General features: G+C 40.4%; 1 protein-coding gene across 1 annotated transcript in view; it reads right to left on the bottom strand.

Moving 5' to 3' along the window:
• Ppp2r5e (protein phosphatase 2 regulatory subunit B'epsilon) overlaps positions 1 to 18,541 on the bottom strand; it is a 145,013-nt gene that overhangs the window by 41,451 nt on the left and 85,021 nt on the right. The window contains exon 4 of the mRNA XM_028789131.1: positions 2,937 to 3,038. Coding sequence (XP_028644964.1) covers positions 2,937 to 3,038 — 102 coding nt within the window. The remainder of the gene's footprint in view (positions 1 to 2,936; positions 3,039 to 18,541) is intronic.

Consider the following 18,541-nt stretch of genomic DNA (forward strand, 5'->3'; position numbering starts at 1 on the left):
AGAGAGAGAGAGGGGGAGAGAGAGAGAGAGAGAGAGAAAGAAAGAAAGAAAGAAAGAAAGAAAGAAAGAAAGAAAGAAAGAAAGAAAGAAAGAAAGCAAGCGAGCAGGAGATGTAGGCCAAGCACTGCCAGCTCCCAGCACGTGCCAAAATTTTGGGTTCATCCCTAGAACTTCAAGGACAAGTAAAATATTGAATTTAGTGATAGGGTATGATGACATCAATAATCTATCACAGAGATAAAGTTTTAATTTCCATGTTTTGTGCACATGATACATATATTGTAAGAGCTGCTTTCATCGTGAGTTCCAGGGAGTAAACTCGGATTCTGAGACAGGTGCAACAAGCACTTTCACAGTGAGTCAGCTGGCCAGCCTGAAGAAACTTCTTAGACCCTTTCTGAATGGTCTTGTTAGTTTAAGCCACATTATTGAGAAATGAAAAAGTGACTAATTAGTGGAGTAAGGCTATCCAAAGGAAACCCAGGACTATTGGTAAAAGTTTAAAGCCTGCACCAGGATGCCTACACAGCAGGTGAGAACAAAGTTGAGCAAGCAAACGCTCTCCTAGGAGTGGGATGACGTGAGTTTCACCTCATATTTTGTTTTTTGTTGTTTTATCTTTTTAGACAGGATCTCACATAGCCTTAACTGGCCCTAAACAAGTTACACAGCTGAGGATTACTTGAGCCCGATTGCCCAGCCTCTCTCTCCCAAGAGCTGGGATGGTAGGCACGTGCCACCATGTCTGCTTTTCTGTGATTTTAAAAGTAAGTTTTCTTTACTTGACCCAACCTTAGTCAAACATATTTCCCTCAGAGCTAAGAAAGAACTGGACGGATTACAGGCTTGAACAAGATGTCAGCATGCATAAAGCCTGCCCATTTTATAAACATTTCTGACTTTTTATCTAAAAGAGCAAAAGTCTCATCGGCCAGCCCTCACTGTAGCTGTCACTTCCTGTGAGCCAGCGTTACTATTCCCATAGGGAGGTCGGGAGCTAGGATGCAGTCCTCACTTTACTGCAATAGCTTAGGAAATTCATTTAGCCTTCTATTGTCTATCATTATGTACACTTTTAATTGCAGATTCTTTATAACGATGTCTTAACCATTTTTTAAGTTCGGGAAGATAAACTGAAGTATTAAATTAAGTCTTTGCTGGATTTTAGTGGCGCTAAGATGAGTGTAGGAAATGCTCTGCCGGTGATGGGGATGGCCTGACTCTTCACCAGGATGTACACAAGATGGAGAAAAGCCTCAAAAAGATGAACACTTTTTTAAAAAAAAAAATCTATTTTCTCTCAGACTAAATTTCAATCCAATTGGCTAGTATCAAGCATTACAAATAAGACACATTTCCTTCAGTGTGCGGCCACTGATAAGCTGCCCTGGCCCCAGTAAACAACCCCTGACCCAGGCTCATGCAAGTAATCCCAATTCAACTCAGCAGGTTTAATTTAAAAAATAAAATAGAAAGAAGAATAATCAAGTCAAACATTAAACACACGCCTTAATCCCAAGCACTCAGGAGGCAGAGCCCAGCAGACCTCTGTGCTACACAGTAAGAGTCTGTTTCCAAAACTGAAAAGAAACCGTGGAAAAAAAAAAAATCAGAGTAGGATGCAGCCCTGCTGAAAAACAGTTTCAGTGACAGAAGGAGGGGTGACAGGGAAGGGAGGGAAATAACAAGTTTGTTATGCTCATACAAGAAGTCATTAAAAATACTTTTTAAAAAAGAATAAAGTATGACAAGATTTCCACCATTGATTTGTTCTTTTTCGAATTTTGTATCATCTAGAAAATATACATGAAAAACACAATAGGCCTATAAATCTCTTACAGTACATATAATTGGTACCTCTAAGAGGACCACATAGTATCACAAGCCTGGGGACAGGTTGTAAAAAATAGCCCTGGAAAGAGCCCTGTAACCAGAGCAGTATGCAATAGACCCATAGGAGCAACCTACAGGTACTAAAAAAGGACTAGCCAAGCTGCAAATCTACATAAAAAACTCTAACGTGGGGAAAACATACATTAGATTCCTCTGGGCCTTTCACCATGCTCAGTGAGTGAGCACCACACACAGTGGCTCCTGGCAGGACTACACTCCTCCCCTCCCTCTCTCCCTCCCTCCCTCCCCCCCCCCCCCCCCCCCTCCCTCCTTCCCTCCCTCCCTCGCGCGCCCCACGCCGGGCAAACCGCCTTTCATTCATCCCTCCCTCCCTCCCTCCCTCCCTCCCTCCCTCCCTCCCTCCCTCCCTCCCTCTTTCTTCTTCCTGTTATTTCTCACTGTCCCCTGAAGACACTCCAACTCAATGGAAAGAAGGCTTTAGGGGGCGACACATTCAAGAGGCTCTATTTTCTTCTTTTAAGGAATGCTGGCCTCAAGGGAGAACACAAAAAAATAAGGAGCTGATGTGTAAGTAAACAAAGTAGGTGGCCTGGCACCAGTGCCCAGACAGCTTTCTCTGTTCTTCCTCTTTCTCACTGCTTTGACCTTTGCATAAACTAAGGAAATCCACTAACTGATATTGCAAAGACAGACATAAAATGTCCCTGGGCACTGACTGCTTTAAAAAAAAAAAAAAAAAGAGGTATGTACTCTGTGACCTAATCCCATCCAGCTAATACAAATGTGAAGAGTTCTGTTCCTGTCTGAAATTCCATGGGCAGGATGGTAAAATGGTTCACATAAGAGAGAGATACGGGAGTAAGACCTACGGGCTGGACCTGCAACACAGAGACCCAGTGGATCAAGCAAAAGTACTGCCCTGCAGCCCACTGTTCCTCTCTTCTGGCATGCTAATTATCAAGCTCAAGAAACACAAAAGCATCCTTTAGTTTGCCACTATGTATTCTAATTTGATCTCTTCCTTCCAGGAATCCCCTTGCTAACCAGGGGAAGAGTTAAGGGAGTTTTCTTTTATAACATACCTGTAAGTGGGGCCATGATGCCTCGAGGGTAGGTTCATCTTCTTCTGGGTCGAATTCATTGCTGTCACTAGGAGGGAGAGTTCTGAATATATTGCAAGATACCTAAAAATAAACAAGCAGCAATCAGCTCCAAGTACCTCTGGCAGGTGCTCTGGGGACACAGTGCATTAGGGAATGCCATGGAACTGAAAACAAGGACCTCTTTCCACAGGCTCCAGGCTGGGAACACCTTGAGGCAAAGCTGGAAAGCCCGAGGGCCACATCTGCCGGTCTCCTAAACAGGTCTTCTTGTCCTTGCTCATCTCCTACTCGAGTCCTGTGTCTGGGCGTGCATGTCCCATCAGAGCCTGTCTTGTCTCCATACCAGTCATGTGCCTCTAACAAATCCACTTACACCAATATATGAAGAACTACTAATGGCTTGCAAGCACTCCCTTTCCCTGGCTCATTCACAATTTACACACTTATTGTTAAACTCATAATGAAACTTCTGATAGTCACACAGATTTTAAAAAATCGAATCAGGAAAGAAACTTAAGAACCTTCCTAATATCCTTTAAAATCAAACCTAATCTTGCCCCAAATGGTTTACAAATTACTATGGAAGCTGTACGTATGTCTAAATTTCTACAAACTCACCATTTCATTGCCATAGGCAATATCTAAATTAAATGCTGACTGTTTAAACAGCTGTAAGGCTGGAAGCTGTTGATGATGGACAAGGAAGGCTCAACGTATCTCCTACTATGCATATTACAAGGCTCATCACAAAACACATTACTTCTTAAATGCGGTTAATGCTATTCTGAGTTCCTTTTTCATTTCCTTGCTAGCTCTTCTCCTCCATACTCACCTAACCTCATAATCAAGCATAAGCTCTGATCTGAAGACTCAAACAGGAACCGCAGGGAAATGGACAGAAGCGGAGAGGCAAGTGACTGCACATCAGAAGCCATACCGGACTTTCTACACAGGGTACAAACTGCTGAGCTATGCTGTGCTGCTTTGGATTTTGTTGTTTTGTTTCACTGTGTAACCTAGGCTGGCCGCAATCTCAGAGATCCCCCTGCCTGCCGCTGCCTCCAGAGTACTAAGGTTAAAAGTACTATGCCTGGCTGCTGTGCTGATTTGAAAAACAAAGGAGAAAGGCTTTAGAAGTCCCATAGGTTGGTGAGTTTCTTTGTTCAAGCTCTTATTAGTACCTATGTGTATACACTGTTCTAGGCACTGAGAAAACTACAGTGAAAAAAAAAAAGCCCACCCGTCATGAAAATTCTATTCTCCTTAATGCTGCAATGTCCCACTTCCCCGTTATGAACACTCACCACAGATGCGTAAGGTATGAAAGCTGACCAAATGTTCCCTGAAGTACAACAGAAGTCGTAATGCATGGCAAGCAGGGAAGCCACATGACTTGATTTTACCTTTTAAATCACTCGAGTAGCTTCAGAGTTTAGGTAGTACGACAAGGACAGAGGTGGCTCAGACTAGGGGGTGCCCGAGAAAAGAGTATGTGTGGAGAGACAGAAAGGCTAAAGGACGGGCACTGAAATGATAGCTCAGGAGTTAAGCAAACTGACTGCTCTTCCAAAGGACCCACGTTCAATTCTCAGTACCCAAGGCATGGCTCACACCTTTTTGTAACTCCAGTTCCAGGGGACCCGACATCCTCTTCTGAACTTCATGGGCACCAGGCACACACACATAAATACATGCAGACACGCAGACACATATTTTAATTTTAAAATTAAAAAAGTAAATCTTTTTTACAACAAACAAAGAAACAAAGTATGGTTTCCCAAGATGAAGACTGGGAAGCAAAAGTGTTTTCTCTGCTTGTTTTGGTAGAAAGACTCAGAGGTTCAGTTAAAGATATACTAAAGGCAACAAGACATATGAAGCTGTACTTATGAACTGGGCAGTTTGGGGTTAGAGACAGGTGAGAACTTATGTGTACGGGTACTTAGTGCTATGGTTTGACTGGATCACCTTGGAAGGGTTGCTGTGCACCTCAATATTTAGAAATGAAGTACACCAAGAAGTGTACATTTAAAGCAGGGGTAGAAGAAGGAACTAGAGGTCGGAGTCTCTGAGCTAAAAGAGGACCCTAATGAGAAAGAAGAGGAAATAGCAGGGAACGCTGTCCAGAGGCTGAAGAGGATGTCATGTCTATGGCAGCCAAGAAGTGTGTGCCATCACAACTCCCACAGAGCCCTGGAAACAGAAGTCCAGGAGCTGGGCTGCTAGGCTACAAGCACTCAGCAGTTACAACGGAACCTGAGGTGTCAGCATCTCCCCAGTGCTCTAAAAAGTCAGCTGACAACATTCTATATTTTATCTCAAGTAACAGGGAAAAATATTAGAGTATTTTTTGCTGTAGGTAATTTTCTCTTCTAGCAATTATGAGATATTGTATTTAAAAAACTAGTCACTTAGAAACTAGTGGCCTATTCATCTAAGAAGTCTTAGTCAGCCAGCCTGACGTATCCCAATTCACAAGATCCTTTATCCAGTCTCAATTACTGCCAGCGATTTTTTTTTCAAATCACATTTTCACCTGACCTAAGTCATTTATACTTGATATGCTTTGGGGGAGCTTTAGAATGTCAGTCACCATTCCTCAGTTCTCATCCACACTGTCCTTCTCCTTCTCTCTTCACATTTGAGTCAGGAAAGGGGAGAATATAGTTATCCATCTAGACAATTCCTGAGTAGACACTGGAACTTGTACATAGCCCGAGACATGACAACTCTCTGAAAGGACACCTGCTAAAGCAGCCGCCTGTTCTCTGATCTGCCTCTCCCTAGTCCTAGAGCTAAAATACTTGTAATACATGTGTCATTTCTAAGGCCTACAAGGAACTAAATAAGAAAAAACAAAGTTTACATGTATTTATAAAGTTATGGGATGTGGTTTTCTTTAACCTAATTTCAGTTTAAGTTTTCCAGGTGATTTACATACATTCATGTTTAATGACTGTACACTGTTCAAAGTCTCTGGTTTAGTCATTTCTGCTACCACATCAAAAGACCGCCTCAGTGTACAGTCATTTCTTTGGTGTTTATTAGCTTAATTCTACATTTTCTCCAGAGGAGTTTGATGGTCTGAGTGAGTAGCTCTCCAGCAAAGGGGAAGAGCAGCAATAAATGGCCCAGCTTTTGGTCCAACCTGAAATTTAGTATGTATTAACAAGACGCCATGTACACTAAGAAACCAATCTAAGACAAGGCTGGAAGGACTACATAAAGCTGTCATTTGCAACATTCTTCAAAGTATAAAATCGGAAATAAACTTTCTGTCCAGTCAATTAGAAACATATGTCAATTCCAGGAATAGTGTGAAATTTTAGATACTGTGGCTATAGGGAAACACTAAAAATTAGGGGGAAAGTTCCTAGTACAGATTTAGTTGAGTACCTCATGCTAACTGGTTGTACCACTGTGGCTTCAAGAATAAAAATGGGTAAAAAGAATACTGTCATCCAAAGAGTCAAAAAGCAAAGCCTCCGCTTATAAGTGAACAACTCAGGACTGAATGAGTGGGTGGGTGAGTTAACTAGTAATAGTTAACTGATACTAAAGTGGGCAGGTCTAAGTGTATAGTTGAGTTCGACACTATATGAACATGAAGTCAAGTCATTCCTGGATGGGGAGTAGGGATCTCCTTTAAATCACTTGATTTATCTGCAACAGTTTGTATGTGGGGCCTAATATAGGGAAAGGGCACCTGATAGCCTCACTCCCAAAATGGTGAAAGTCATAAAGCTGTGTCCATTAAGGCACTTGTGATTACAGTGATTGGCTAACAGTCCAGCTGAGTCTTAGCATGTGTACACAAGTAGATCATGACCACCAGCAACTGCCAGGATCATGCTCAACCACACAGCAGTTCTACAGTGAGCCTATGTGGCTAGATGAAAATATTCTTACATATTTCCAAAGGTTCAAACAAACTCCCTCTATATTAAGATATAAGAGGAACTAGAGGCACTAGTAAGTCTTCCCTTGTATTAATTCAGGAATGGATTACCAAAAAAGAACAACGGAAACTTCCGATGTATATGAGGGGGCTAGAAAGATAGTTAAAGGGCTTAGAGCACTTGCTCCTACAGAGGACCCGGGTGTGATTCCCAGTACCCACGTGGTGGCTCACAGCCATCCATAATTCTAACTCTACAGGTTCTGACACTCTCTTCTTCTGGCCTCTGTGAGCATCAGGTATGTATGCAGTACACATACATGCATACAGGCAAAACACATATATAAAATAAGCAAATCATATACTAGGCTTTCTCAGCTATTTTAACTTAGGCTGGTATTAGAATGAAGGAAAAGTATAAGACAAAGATGTCTTTGAGGAACTCTAACTCACTTTCATCCCAAAGATATAATGAACAATGAATAGTGTAATCCAACTATAGGTTTGAAAGCATGGCCTGACCTCCTACCACCAAAGAGTAGCCATAAGGAATAGAAGGGATGGAAGCAAGCAGTGTAAAAACCTGTTCAACTCTCTCAAAGGGAGAGAAAGCAGGATTAGGAGTTGAAGTGCAGTTAGCAACTCTTACCAGACTCTTCCCATTACAGTGTGGAGACCGAGTGGACTGAGCATGGAGGTCCTCGAGGTAGCAAGAGTCTAGTTCTTAGGGTTCCTTCCCTGATATCCTTCTCCCACCCCCACGGCCAGCCCTGGAGACTAGGAAGGGCCTGACTCATTCCTTCACCTTCCTCTAACTTGCCCTGCCTCTATCACATTCTCTCGTTTTCATTACTGTCTCATTTCCCCACCTCGCCTGTCCGTCACCTAGCTCCTGCTTGGGTTTCTGGCCTATCAGTGACACTCCAGAGCATTCACAGGCAATAGCATCCCTATCTCAACTCCCTCTCCCGGCTCAGATCCTTGGCATCAAGCGTTTCCAAACCTCTCCACTCTAATGCTGCCCTCCTTAAATCCCTTGTTTGTTTTTCTCCTCACTCTTTGAGACCCTCAAGGACTCCTTACTGGATTCTGACTGCTTGGCACCTAATAAACAGAAATAGCTAGGCTTGACAAACAGAAACAGGACATTTAGCTAAATCTAAATCTCATAGGACATTTTTAAAGTCGAATCCATGTAATATTTGGGACAATCTTGTTTAAAAAAAATTATCTGAAATTCTAATTTAACCAGATGCCTTGTATCTGCAGTTGCTAAATTTGACAAATGTAAAATTACACTGATGCTAGTAATTACACTGAGCCTGTGCAAAAGAGGAGAGCCTCTGAGGCGAGGATCCGCCTCTCCCTTAGTTCTTCTGAAACTTAGGCTACTGTTGATAACTGTGAGCAAAGCAAATGTCAAAGTCATGGCCAATGTGAGAGAGAAAACTACAAAATCCCCATTTATGGCTGATTAGCAAATGAGGACTTCTCTTAGCTTTTTTCAATCATTTTTTGATTAAATAATATATTACTTTGAGATTTATAATAGCAAAATACAACTGTTACAGTTTAACGTTATTCAATGTACTGACCCCTCATCCTCACTGTCCTCATCCTCACTATCCCCATCCTCTTATCTCCAGAGAAACCTCGCTGTTATTTTGTTATTGCTGTGTCTTGCACATTATAAAAACTATTGTGGCTGGCAGGAGTAACTATTCCCTAAGCATTCACCAACCTGAATACAGAGCAGAAGGGAAGGACAATGAATAGTAAGTTAATCTTTTAAAAAGAATAAATACTTGGATTTCTTTTAGTTACATATCTATTAGCCCCATTAATATTTATGGGTCTGCTAAACTAAGCAGGTGATGTAATCCGAAGACATCACTGCATCACATTATAATAAACTGACCTAAATCATTTCTCTGTGCTCTGTAATGTGTTTTCTGTATGGCTGAGTACCATCATTACTGAATAAAACCAGATGAACTGGTTGACCTCAGAACATTCTTCCCACTTTAATCTGTAAGGCTATCATTTCAAACAACTATGCAAAACTCAAGCATATCAACCATAAAAGCAAAAAGTAATACTCCAAAAGGCGTAAAGTGAATTCCTGGGATTACATCTAAAAAAAATTAAATTTCAAACAGAAAACCCATGCAAATGGTGTCACCTAGTGAGTACCCACATAATTAAGAAGCATTACTAGTTTTCTGGCATTACTCACAGTAAGACCCCACACAAGTAAACAATTCAATACCCTAGAGTTTTTCTCACTTAGCTTCTTCACTTACTTGATCAGACAGCCAATAATCTAACATATATTGAAAAGTCACTGAAAGATTTACCTAGTTAAGCACTCAGAATCCAAGTGAGAACCCAGTAATTACAATGTCGAAACTAAATTAACACATTATTCTCATAACTCTGTATCAACAATGATTAATCCAAATAAATACACTAATAACGTATCTAGAAAGAAAAACCAGGAAAATCTTTGTCAAGTCAGGGTTTCTCTGTGTAGCCCTGGCTGTCCTAGAACTCATTCTGTAGATCAGGCTGGCCTCAAACTCACAGTAGCCTCCCTCTGCTTCCCACGTGCTACACTTGAAGGCTTGCACCACCACCAGGGAGAAAATAGGAAAATCTTGTTCATCAGCATTTCTCATAGATGGCATTTTAAAAAGCAATTATATCAGAAGCAAAAAAATATGAATATAAACATGACTTAAATCTCTAAATAGATTTATCTGGATACATAAAACTATTTTCAAACATATTAAAACTTATACTAATATTGAACTAAGAACTAAAATTCTAACAAATTTTCTAACATTAAAATATATATGCATATATAAGTATGTTTACAGAAAACATACAAAAATATAGTGTCAAGTTACAGTAACACCAAGTTTAAGAATTGTTAATGGTACAATAATAATGATAAAACCTCTTTTGAATTCTGCCCTTTTAATTGATTATGGATAAATCATAAAGACAAAAACAAAAATCCCAAAGCATATTATGATACTGTTTAAAGAATTATCAGAAACAGTTAGATATTATAATATCAATGTTAAATAATATTACCAATATACTTTTAATTTTCAAGACAAGAATTTTAAGAAACTACTATTCCAACCATGTTAACTTGAATCAAACAGGACTTCCTAAGTGTCTACCAACGCCCTTGCTTCATTCACCCAAGTACAAGTCTCACCAGCACCGATGGCAGTCAGAAACACTGTGAATGTGGGTGTGGTCATATCCCAATTGTTAGTAAAAAAATTACATTTATGGACAAAATTCTAGGCCTTTAAGGAAACCTTCCCTAAGGACATTGTATGGCTTATGTGACAGAGAGACATACATTCATAAAAGTTGTGAGATCTTTTACAACATCCACAAATCTGTACGTAGTAGACTGAAAAGGTTTCTAAAGATCTTGTGGTACACTCAGCATCACACTTCAAATCTAGATTACAGGCTTTCTAGAACACAGTATTAATTTCTTATACCGTCTGAAGAGGCACAAAGAATATCCTTAATGATTTTTTCAAAAACTCAAGAGACAATTGATAAAAGAAAACAACAATTTAAAAAAACTGTAAAATATTGCCTTGTCAGAAAATTTTAATATATAGATGTTTCCCAAAGAGTATGAATGAAATTTTTTAAACGAACAAACAAAAACAATGCTTAGGCATCTCCTATTTTCCTAGCTAAAGGAAAGAAATCATTTTTAACTTATATTTCTGTTGTCAACTGTTTCATTTTGCCAGGTACCTAGAATATAGATAGCCTGGACTATAGTGAGATCCTATTTTCAAAAAAAACTAACTTTTAAAGGTTATTTCTGACTATATTAAATATATAAGTTGTACATACTTCTACAATTTTTAAAAAGAAACAAAAATGTGTTTCTATTGCTACTGTTCCTCCTGGAACTATTTAGCGGTTCTTATAATCAATCTGTACAATTAGATTAAGCATATAATTGATTATTTCTGCAAATAATTTAGCCCCTTTATATTCTAGGTATCAGAAGGATGAGAGTCTTGTCAATTACAAAGAAAACGGAACCCGTCCTGAAGGATCAAGAACAGAAAGTTAAAAATTCAGAATACCTATCAAATGTAAGTTCAAAGGTAGTTCTGAGAACCATGTCAACATTTCATTATATAAGACCAAGGGGAGACACTGAGCAATGGCAACAACTGTCTGGCTACACTGGCCTCAACCTGTTCCATGCTAACTAGAAAACAGAGAAGCCCTTAAGACAGGAAAAGAGGTGAGATGAGAAGGGAAAAAAAGGAAAGATGACATTTAGGCATGACCTTGTCCATATACAGTGATGTCCAATGCCTAGCCCATCAAAGTTCATGGAGGGCAGCAGTATTTATATAGCAGAAATGAAAAAGCCCAAATGTTCATTCAATAGTAGAGAATCTACCTCTAGCACAGGGCAGGGAAACATGCACACAAATTTGGACAAGAGTATAAACAGTGAAAAAGAAAAATATAACATGTAATGATAAAACACTCTCATGAAACTAAAAAATCTACAGCTATACCTAAGAACTTAGATGCATGTTATTTATATATTGAATAAAAGCAGACCCACCAATGTGTGTGTGTGTGTGTGTGTGTGTGTGTAATTTAGATAAAGTTGAAAACTATATAGTGTTATTGTCAGATCCATACCTGTGCTCTAACCCTCTCTGTACCACATACAGTCTTACTTTAAATGGAGCCTCTGAGGTTTGTGGGTTTGTCTGGACTGAGACTGGCTGGGCTGATTTCCTTTCTAACCCAATACCTGGGAATTTCCCCTTTGAATCTTTTCTCTGGCGCTGACTGATGCTCCAGAGAACAGGATAATCTGGAAGCTGAGGAAGATGCTTATGGATTTTCTTATTCAAAGTAGTCCCCAGAAGGCCTACCTCTCTCAGCAGTACCTACAGTCCCCAAGTAATAGTTCTCTCCAGTTCTAGCATCTCTGGGGAGGCAACCTTGTTTTGGGGGAAAATCAGTTCACTACCTGGTTTAGAGAGAGTAAGGTAGAACCAGGAATCATGGCTTCTTATATAAATTTTGCTCCAAAAGCACCTAGTTTTAACCCTAGGCATCCTTTCTTTGAGACACATTTGTGCAGCCCCCTTGTTAAACAAGGGGGGTTTCCAGGGCACCTTTGCCATGGCTTTAGAGCCACCTTTCTCTGATCAATCCAGGTAGTGAACTTCATTAGCTACTCAGCAAAATCATGATTCTACGATCTCTCCCCATTTTCCATGTCCTCATATGTCTTTATTTTATAAAATTCATAAATTTAGTTGAGACTCTAAGTGACAAAGGAAATAAACTATGCACATGTTCAATCTATTTACTAGTCAGCAACTAATTTCCTATTCTTCCATCCGCTAATAATTTCTGCTAATTCAATAATTTAATCTCTTTATACAAGTACATCAATCCCTTTTTTTAATTGGGAAAGAATCCAATCAAACAGCAAGAAACCCAAATGACAGCTGCCCTAATCTTAGCCAAAGCAAAATGAGAGGCCCACATGAGCCCCTGCCCCCCAAGTGCACTGATGTCAGTATGAAGCAAAGCAGAACACTAAAGATCATTCAGGCTGCAGATGAACATAGAATTCAAGCCACCCTTTCATTAAATGAAAAAGTACACACATCTTAAAGGGAAAGTCAGCACCCAAAGTCAAGGCAGAGAAGGCTTCATCCTCAGCTTTCTGCCACCATTTCCACCTTGGCCTGTGGCTCTTAGTTACTCCATTTCTAGTCCAGAGCATCTCTGACATCATCTCAAAGTGAGTCTGCTCAGAACCAAACTGCCTCACCCGGCCCCACTTACACCGGGAGGAGGTGGGAGGGGGTCGGTCCTAGCTTCTTCTTCTCCTAGTGGGTTGCTGTTCTTTTGGCCCTTAGAGGTGTCCCTGATTTTATACAATTATTAAATTCATCAAACTTTCACTACCTAAAATGTTGAGTATGTTTGAGGTTTTAAAGGGGAGAGTAAAGACTGAGATGAAGTTGGTTTTAAAAAAAAGTGATGAATATCCAACAATGATGCTCTGTGATGAGCATAAGCAAACAAACACAGGGAGACCCTTTTCATAGACGGTCTTCTCCATGTCTTTTCTCTCTGTACCCATCTGACAAGATCAAGACAACAGCACTCAACTACCCATCCCCATGTGCTAAACTGCTTGCCTCACTCTCCTCAGAAGAACAAAGACCTTCTTCACAGAGACTGGAAAAAAGTAAAAACCTACTTCTACCGAGCGTGCTACTCAAGAGCACCTGTGACCTCTTGCCCATGTCTGTCTTCCTAGCTTACTCTGTTCTCTGCAATCTAGACCCGCCCTTGACTTTCCTACTACCCACGAGTCCAACCACAAACCTTCTATGATCGGCTTCTGTTTCAAGATTAAATTTCATTCAAAACACAGGGCATCTTTTTACCTGACGAAATGGTTACAGGAATGTTGAATTAATTATCTAGAATGAGATCCTCACACAAAAACATCACAGGGAATCAGCTTCACAGAGATGACTATATTGCATTCTCTCCAAAACTGAAAATGTAGCAGTAAATCCAAAAGTGAAGCTTGTTGATATTAAATCTTAGAATCCAAAAATAGAGGTATAAACATGGCAGCAGTCAGTGCTCACTCTGTATAAACACAGCACAGACCCTTGTACCACTGGTGTCTGCAAACAAGTCCTGAGATAGGCTTTATTCAACCTGGTGGTTTCTGAGAACCAAAACTTACAAACGGATAGAACAACACTTTGGCTTAAACAAGAAGCTTTTTTTGAGACTATAAATGCCGAACAACTGCTTTGAACACTGAGATTCTAAATTAGCTAACACTATGAGAAAATTTTTAAATTTTAAAAGAAAGTCTCTGAAATTTAGAATTTTAAAAAGCATACACAAAACACACGCTACTCCTGATGTACATTTCCAGCCATGGTACTTGCTCCCACTTGAAAATGCTGCATTGTACTGGAGAGATGGCTCAACCGCTGCTCTTCCAGAGCACCTGGATTCAACTCCAAGCACCTACATGGTGGCTCATAACCATCAGTAACTCCAGTTCCAGAGGATTTGATGGTCTCTATGGGGTACAGCGTACATGCATAGTTGTATACATAAAATTAAAATATATAAATCAAAAAAGTGAGGAAGGAAGGAAGGAAGGAAGGAAGGAAGGAAGGAAGGAAGGAAGGAAGGAAGGGGAAACTACTATGCTAACATAGAAACACTACCAAAACTGTCACCATCCCCCTCTCCCCCATGCCTGTGCACCTGTTTCATGTCCTGAACTAGCTTAGGTGTCATCAATATCTACCTCACTTAAATTTGGCCACACAGACCCTGCCTGTAGGCGACAGTCCTCCTTATCCTAGAATTACTACCCAGAACAGACTAGGTAGAGCTGATGCTGGCTTCATCAGTAGAAGACAGAGGAAATATAGACATTAGTTCCTCTGAAGGAAACCCAGAGAAGGTTTAGGGCTCACACATATTTCAACATCACTGCCATATAATTTTTCTTATTTCCTACTCTACTATTAAGAGCATCACAAATTTAAAAAAAATAAAATTAAATTTAAAAAGCTCCATTTCCCAGCACTTCTATCATCTAATCTTAATAAACAACTTGAGTTTTTTTTTTTTTTAAAGGAAAACAGCACAGGCTGTCAAAAGGAAATGCATTAGTCCAGACAGTGTTCTACTTTGCACTCCTACAAGGCCCAACTTCTATATGGAGGACAATTCACAATATTTCAAAACTGGTCTTTAATAAAGTCTTTTGTTACCAAGGGCCTAGAACTATCTTCTCCACTATGGCTTACTCAACATTTTATTGAAGTCTACCTGCGCTTCAGCTTATCAATACTCACGGCAGTCCTAGTTTTACTCAAAAGCATCTTTCTTGTATGTGTGGTCCCGTGTCCATTCATCGCTGGCCTCGTGTGAGGACACATCTCTTTTCTCATCCCTGTTGCCTCTAGCCCTCAGATGGACAGACACTGGGACTGTGCTTTCACACTCCAAGCCCTTATCTTCTCTGCAGGGGAACCTCAGAACTCATAGGGCGGCACATTTCATCTTGTTTCAGTTTATAAATCAGGTTTGGCTTTAAATATTGGTCAGTAGCCAGCTATCTCCTGGAAATGGACCTGTTCATTGTTTTATTGCCAAATTCTTGCCCCCGTCATTACAATCTCTGAGAACTCCACTCCAGAAGACACGTGTTTTCTCTGCTTCTTCCTGCTAATCAGCTGTGTGCAGGCAGCTTTCTTCTTGTCGAATCAATCCTCCTCTCCTCTCCTCCTCTCCCTTCCTCTGGCCTCTTTCCCATCTCCCAGCAAAGAAATACCTACACTGTGGAAATGCCAAGAGCCAGAGCTGTTGAAGACACTCTTCATTTACAATCCTCTTATGCATGCTGCAACTTCCCATCTTTTTGATGGATTTTCAAGCAGCATTGCTATCCTGTAAACTACACAATCACTTTCAAGATTAAATTAAAAAGTTAGGGGGGAAAAAAGACACTACTACCTTGAGTGTAATTTTCTTACTCTGCACAGCTCACTGCCAATTTTACAAAGGAAAGCTGGAGACAGAAGAGGAGGACACTCAGTACAGTGGGATGGTTTTATTGGGTATTGGTGATTGACAGGTCACATCTCTCAAAGATTAAGTATATTGAAAACCCTGAACAACCTTAATTTAAAGCAGGCCAGAAAGAATACAGCTTGCAAACTAAGCACATAGTTATTTCCTAAGTAAAAACTTTTTTTAATTAAAAAAAATTAAAATTGATCACAGTTAAAATCCCTCTCAAACCCCTTAAGAATTTTTGAGGGAGCAATAAATTGTTAAGACAGGAAGGGCATGAATGCACAATTATATTTAGGTGACTTAGGGGAAGCTGGAAGAGGAAGTAAGAAGTCAACATGATCAAGACATAGTCTAACTATGCATGAATTTTTTTTTAATGAGTAAAAGTTTTTCCTATTAAAAAGTGAACACTCAGCTGCACAATCCACATCTAATCTGGCCTTTGTCAGAAACAACCAATGATACAAAAAAAAAGATTTTAGAATCTTTAGATTCAGGGTTGGAGAGACAGCTCTGTGGTTTAGAGCACTGGTTGCTTGTTCCCTCAGAGGTCCTGAGTTCAATTCCCAGCAACCACATGAGAGTTCCCAATGGCCTATGACTATAATCTCCTGTCATCCAGTGTCCTCTTCTGGTGTGCATGCATGCAGACAAAACAGCCATATACATAAATAAATCTTTTTTAAAAATAAAGTTTCTTTAGACTTAGAAAGGCTCAAGAGGCCAGGTATGGTGGCATATACCTTTAAACCTAGCACTCAGTAAGCAGAGACAGGTGGATCTCTGAGTTTAAGGCCAGCCTGATCTACAAAGTGGGTTCCAGGACAGCCAGGGCTATATAGAGAAACCCCATCCCAGAAAAAAAATAAATAAATAAAACAGGAAAGAAAAGTTCAAGATGAAAAGCATTGTATAGAGGCAGCACACACACAAATAAATAAATAAATATATATATGTATATATTTATAAATAAGAATAAATTTATATAAATATAAATAACAACCTACCCAAACTGATATTAAAATAAAGTTGCCCCCAGAAGCTAGAGGTTATGAAATGAAAGTTCCAGTGCCAGGGGTGGGCTATGACCCTGTAAGTTGTTAGTCAGTGAGGCCCCCAAAACAATCTAGATAATTGTAATTCCTCTTGGTTGCCCATCTGGTAGACCACAAAGAAAGCAAACTAGATCTGGCCTGGAGGCTCCCTCCCTGCTACCTAGCCTTCATCAAAGGGTACAATGCAGGATACTAAGGGAGAACAGGCAACATGGTCTTGCTCAACTGTAGACCCTGTGTGCAGCATTACTACTGTCCAGCCCACAGGAGAAGCCTTTTAATTCAACAGTGGCAAGACTATCATAATGGTAACCAACTTCTTTCTGGTTGATCTGTTGCTTGCTCTACAGTGTGGAATCCACATCTGGTGCCATAAATCCAGTCAAAGTCCATAGCTGAGGAAGTCATAGGCCATAGCCAGTGGGAAGCCATTATTTGAAAAATGGACATGATATGCCTGTCAAATTGCCTTCAAAACAACTGTTTATGCCTTTAGAATAGTGCTGCCAGAAGTTTTTGCCACGGAAGCTTCCATTTGCAGTGATGAGTAACAAGTAAAGAGACTAATAACTGGCCAAGTATTAAGAATAAATGACTAAGAACTGAAGAGATAGTTCAGTATTGAAGAGTACTTGATGGGTTCAGTTCCCAGCATCTGTATGGTGGCTTATAACCATCTGTAACTCCAGTATCAGAGGACCCAATACCCTTTGTGACTTCTGCAGACACCAGGCACAAACTGTGTATACAAACATATATAAGCAGTACATTAATACACACAAAATCTAAAAAGGAAAGAAAAGAAAGGGAAAATATAAGAAAAAAGAATGACTTGGGCTAGAGAGATGGCTCAACAGTTAATAGTTTGTTCTGCTCTTACAAAAGATCCAGGTTTGAGTGCCAGCACCTGTGTCAGGCAGCTCACTCACCTGTAACTTCAGCTCCAGAGGATCCGAAGCTCTCTTCTGGCCTCCATTTTCTATATACAAAGCTGTACACAGACACATAGACACAGACATAGACTGACACAGACTGACACAGACTGACAGACACACACACACCCATCTTTGGTTTTTGAAGATTTATTATCTATTTTTAGATGTGTGGGCATTTTGCTTTCATATGCATCTGTGCATCACATATGTGCAGTTGCCCTCAGAGGTCACAAGAAGGTACTGGATTCCCCCAGGACTGGAGTTACAGGAGGTTCTCGGCACCGTGTGCTCTTACACCATGTGTAAGCAGTCAGCGTTCTTAAGCACTGAGCCATCTTTCCAGCTACAGTATTTGTTTCAAGGATAAAGGACTGCTGCATACATCCAGCTATAAACAGGACATCTGAATCACCTCCTCCAAGGTTCAGGGAACATCAAAGAAGGAACAGAAAGAGCTGGACGAGGTAGGAACTCGCATGGAAAGCTGGCTTCAGGACAGAGAATGACTGTTGCACTCTTCAACTCTCAGCAGCTATGATGCCTGCACAAGATCTGCACAAGATCTGCACAAGGCTGTGCATGCGGCCCCAGGAGCAGAGGGACTGACTCACTGGATGCCCAGCCTTCAGGGGAACATATGTAGTTACCAGTGGATGGAGGAAGGAGGCACTCCCTTCAGTGCTGCAGCCAATGGTGAGATGCCCAGGAACCTGCAAACAAACCCCTACATCCCTGTCTAGTCTATCACAACTCACCTGGAACTCCCTGAATCCCCACGCCCTGCAAAAGGAAAAAGGCATGAAGGCAGAAGCAAGGCGAGATGGGAAGAGGATTAGCAGAAAGGGGAACAAGGGAGAGTAACAGAAGCCAGGAATGATTATGATTCAAATAGGTACATGTGTGAAATGCTACAATGAAACTGAATTGGTGCATGCTAATAAGAATATTCAAACAGAAAATCTGAGCTGTGCATATGGTATAACTCTGTGTGTGTGTGTGTGTGTGTGTGTGTGTGTGTGTGTGTGTGTGTGT

Source organism: Grammomys surdaster, unplaced genomic scaffold (genome assembly GCF_004785775.1).
Source record: "Grammomys surdaster isolate TR1022 unplaced genomic scaffold, NIH_TR_1.0 127, whole genome shotgun sequence".
NCBI lineage: Eukaryota > Metazoa > Chordata > Mammalia > Rodentia > Muridae > Grammomys > Grammomys surdaster.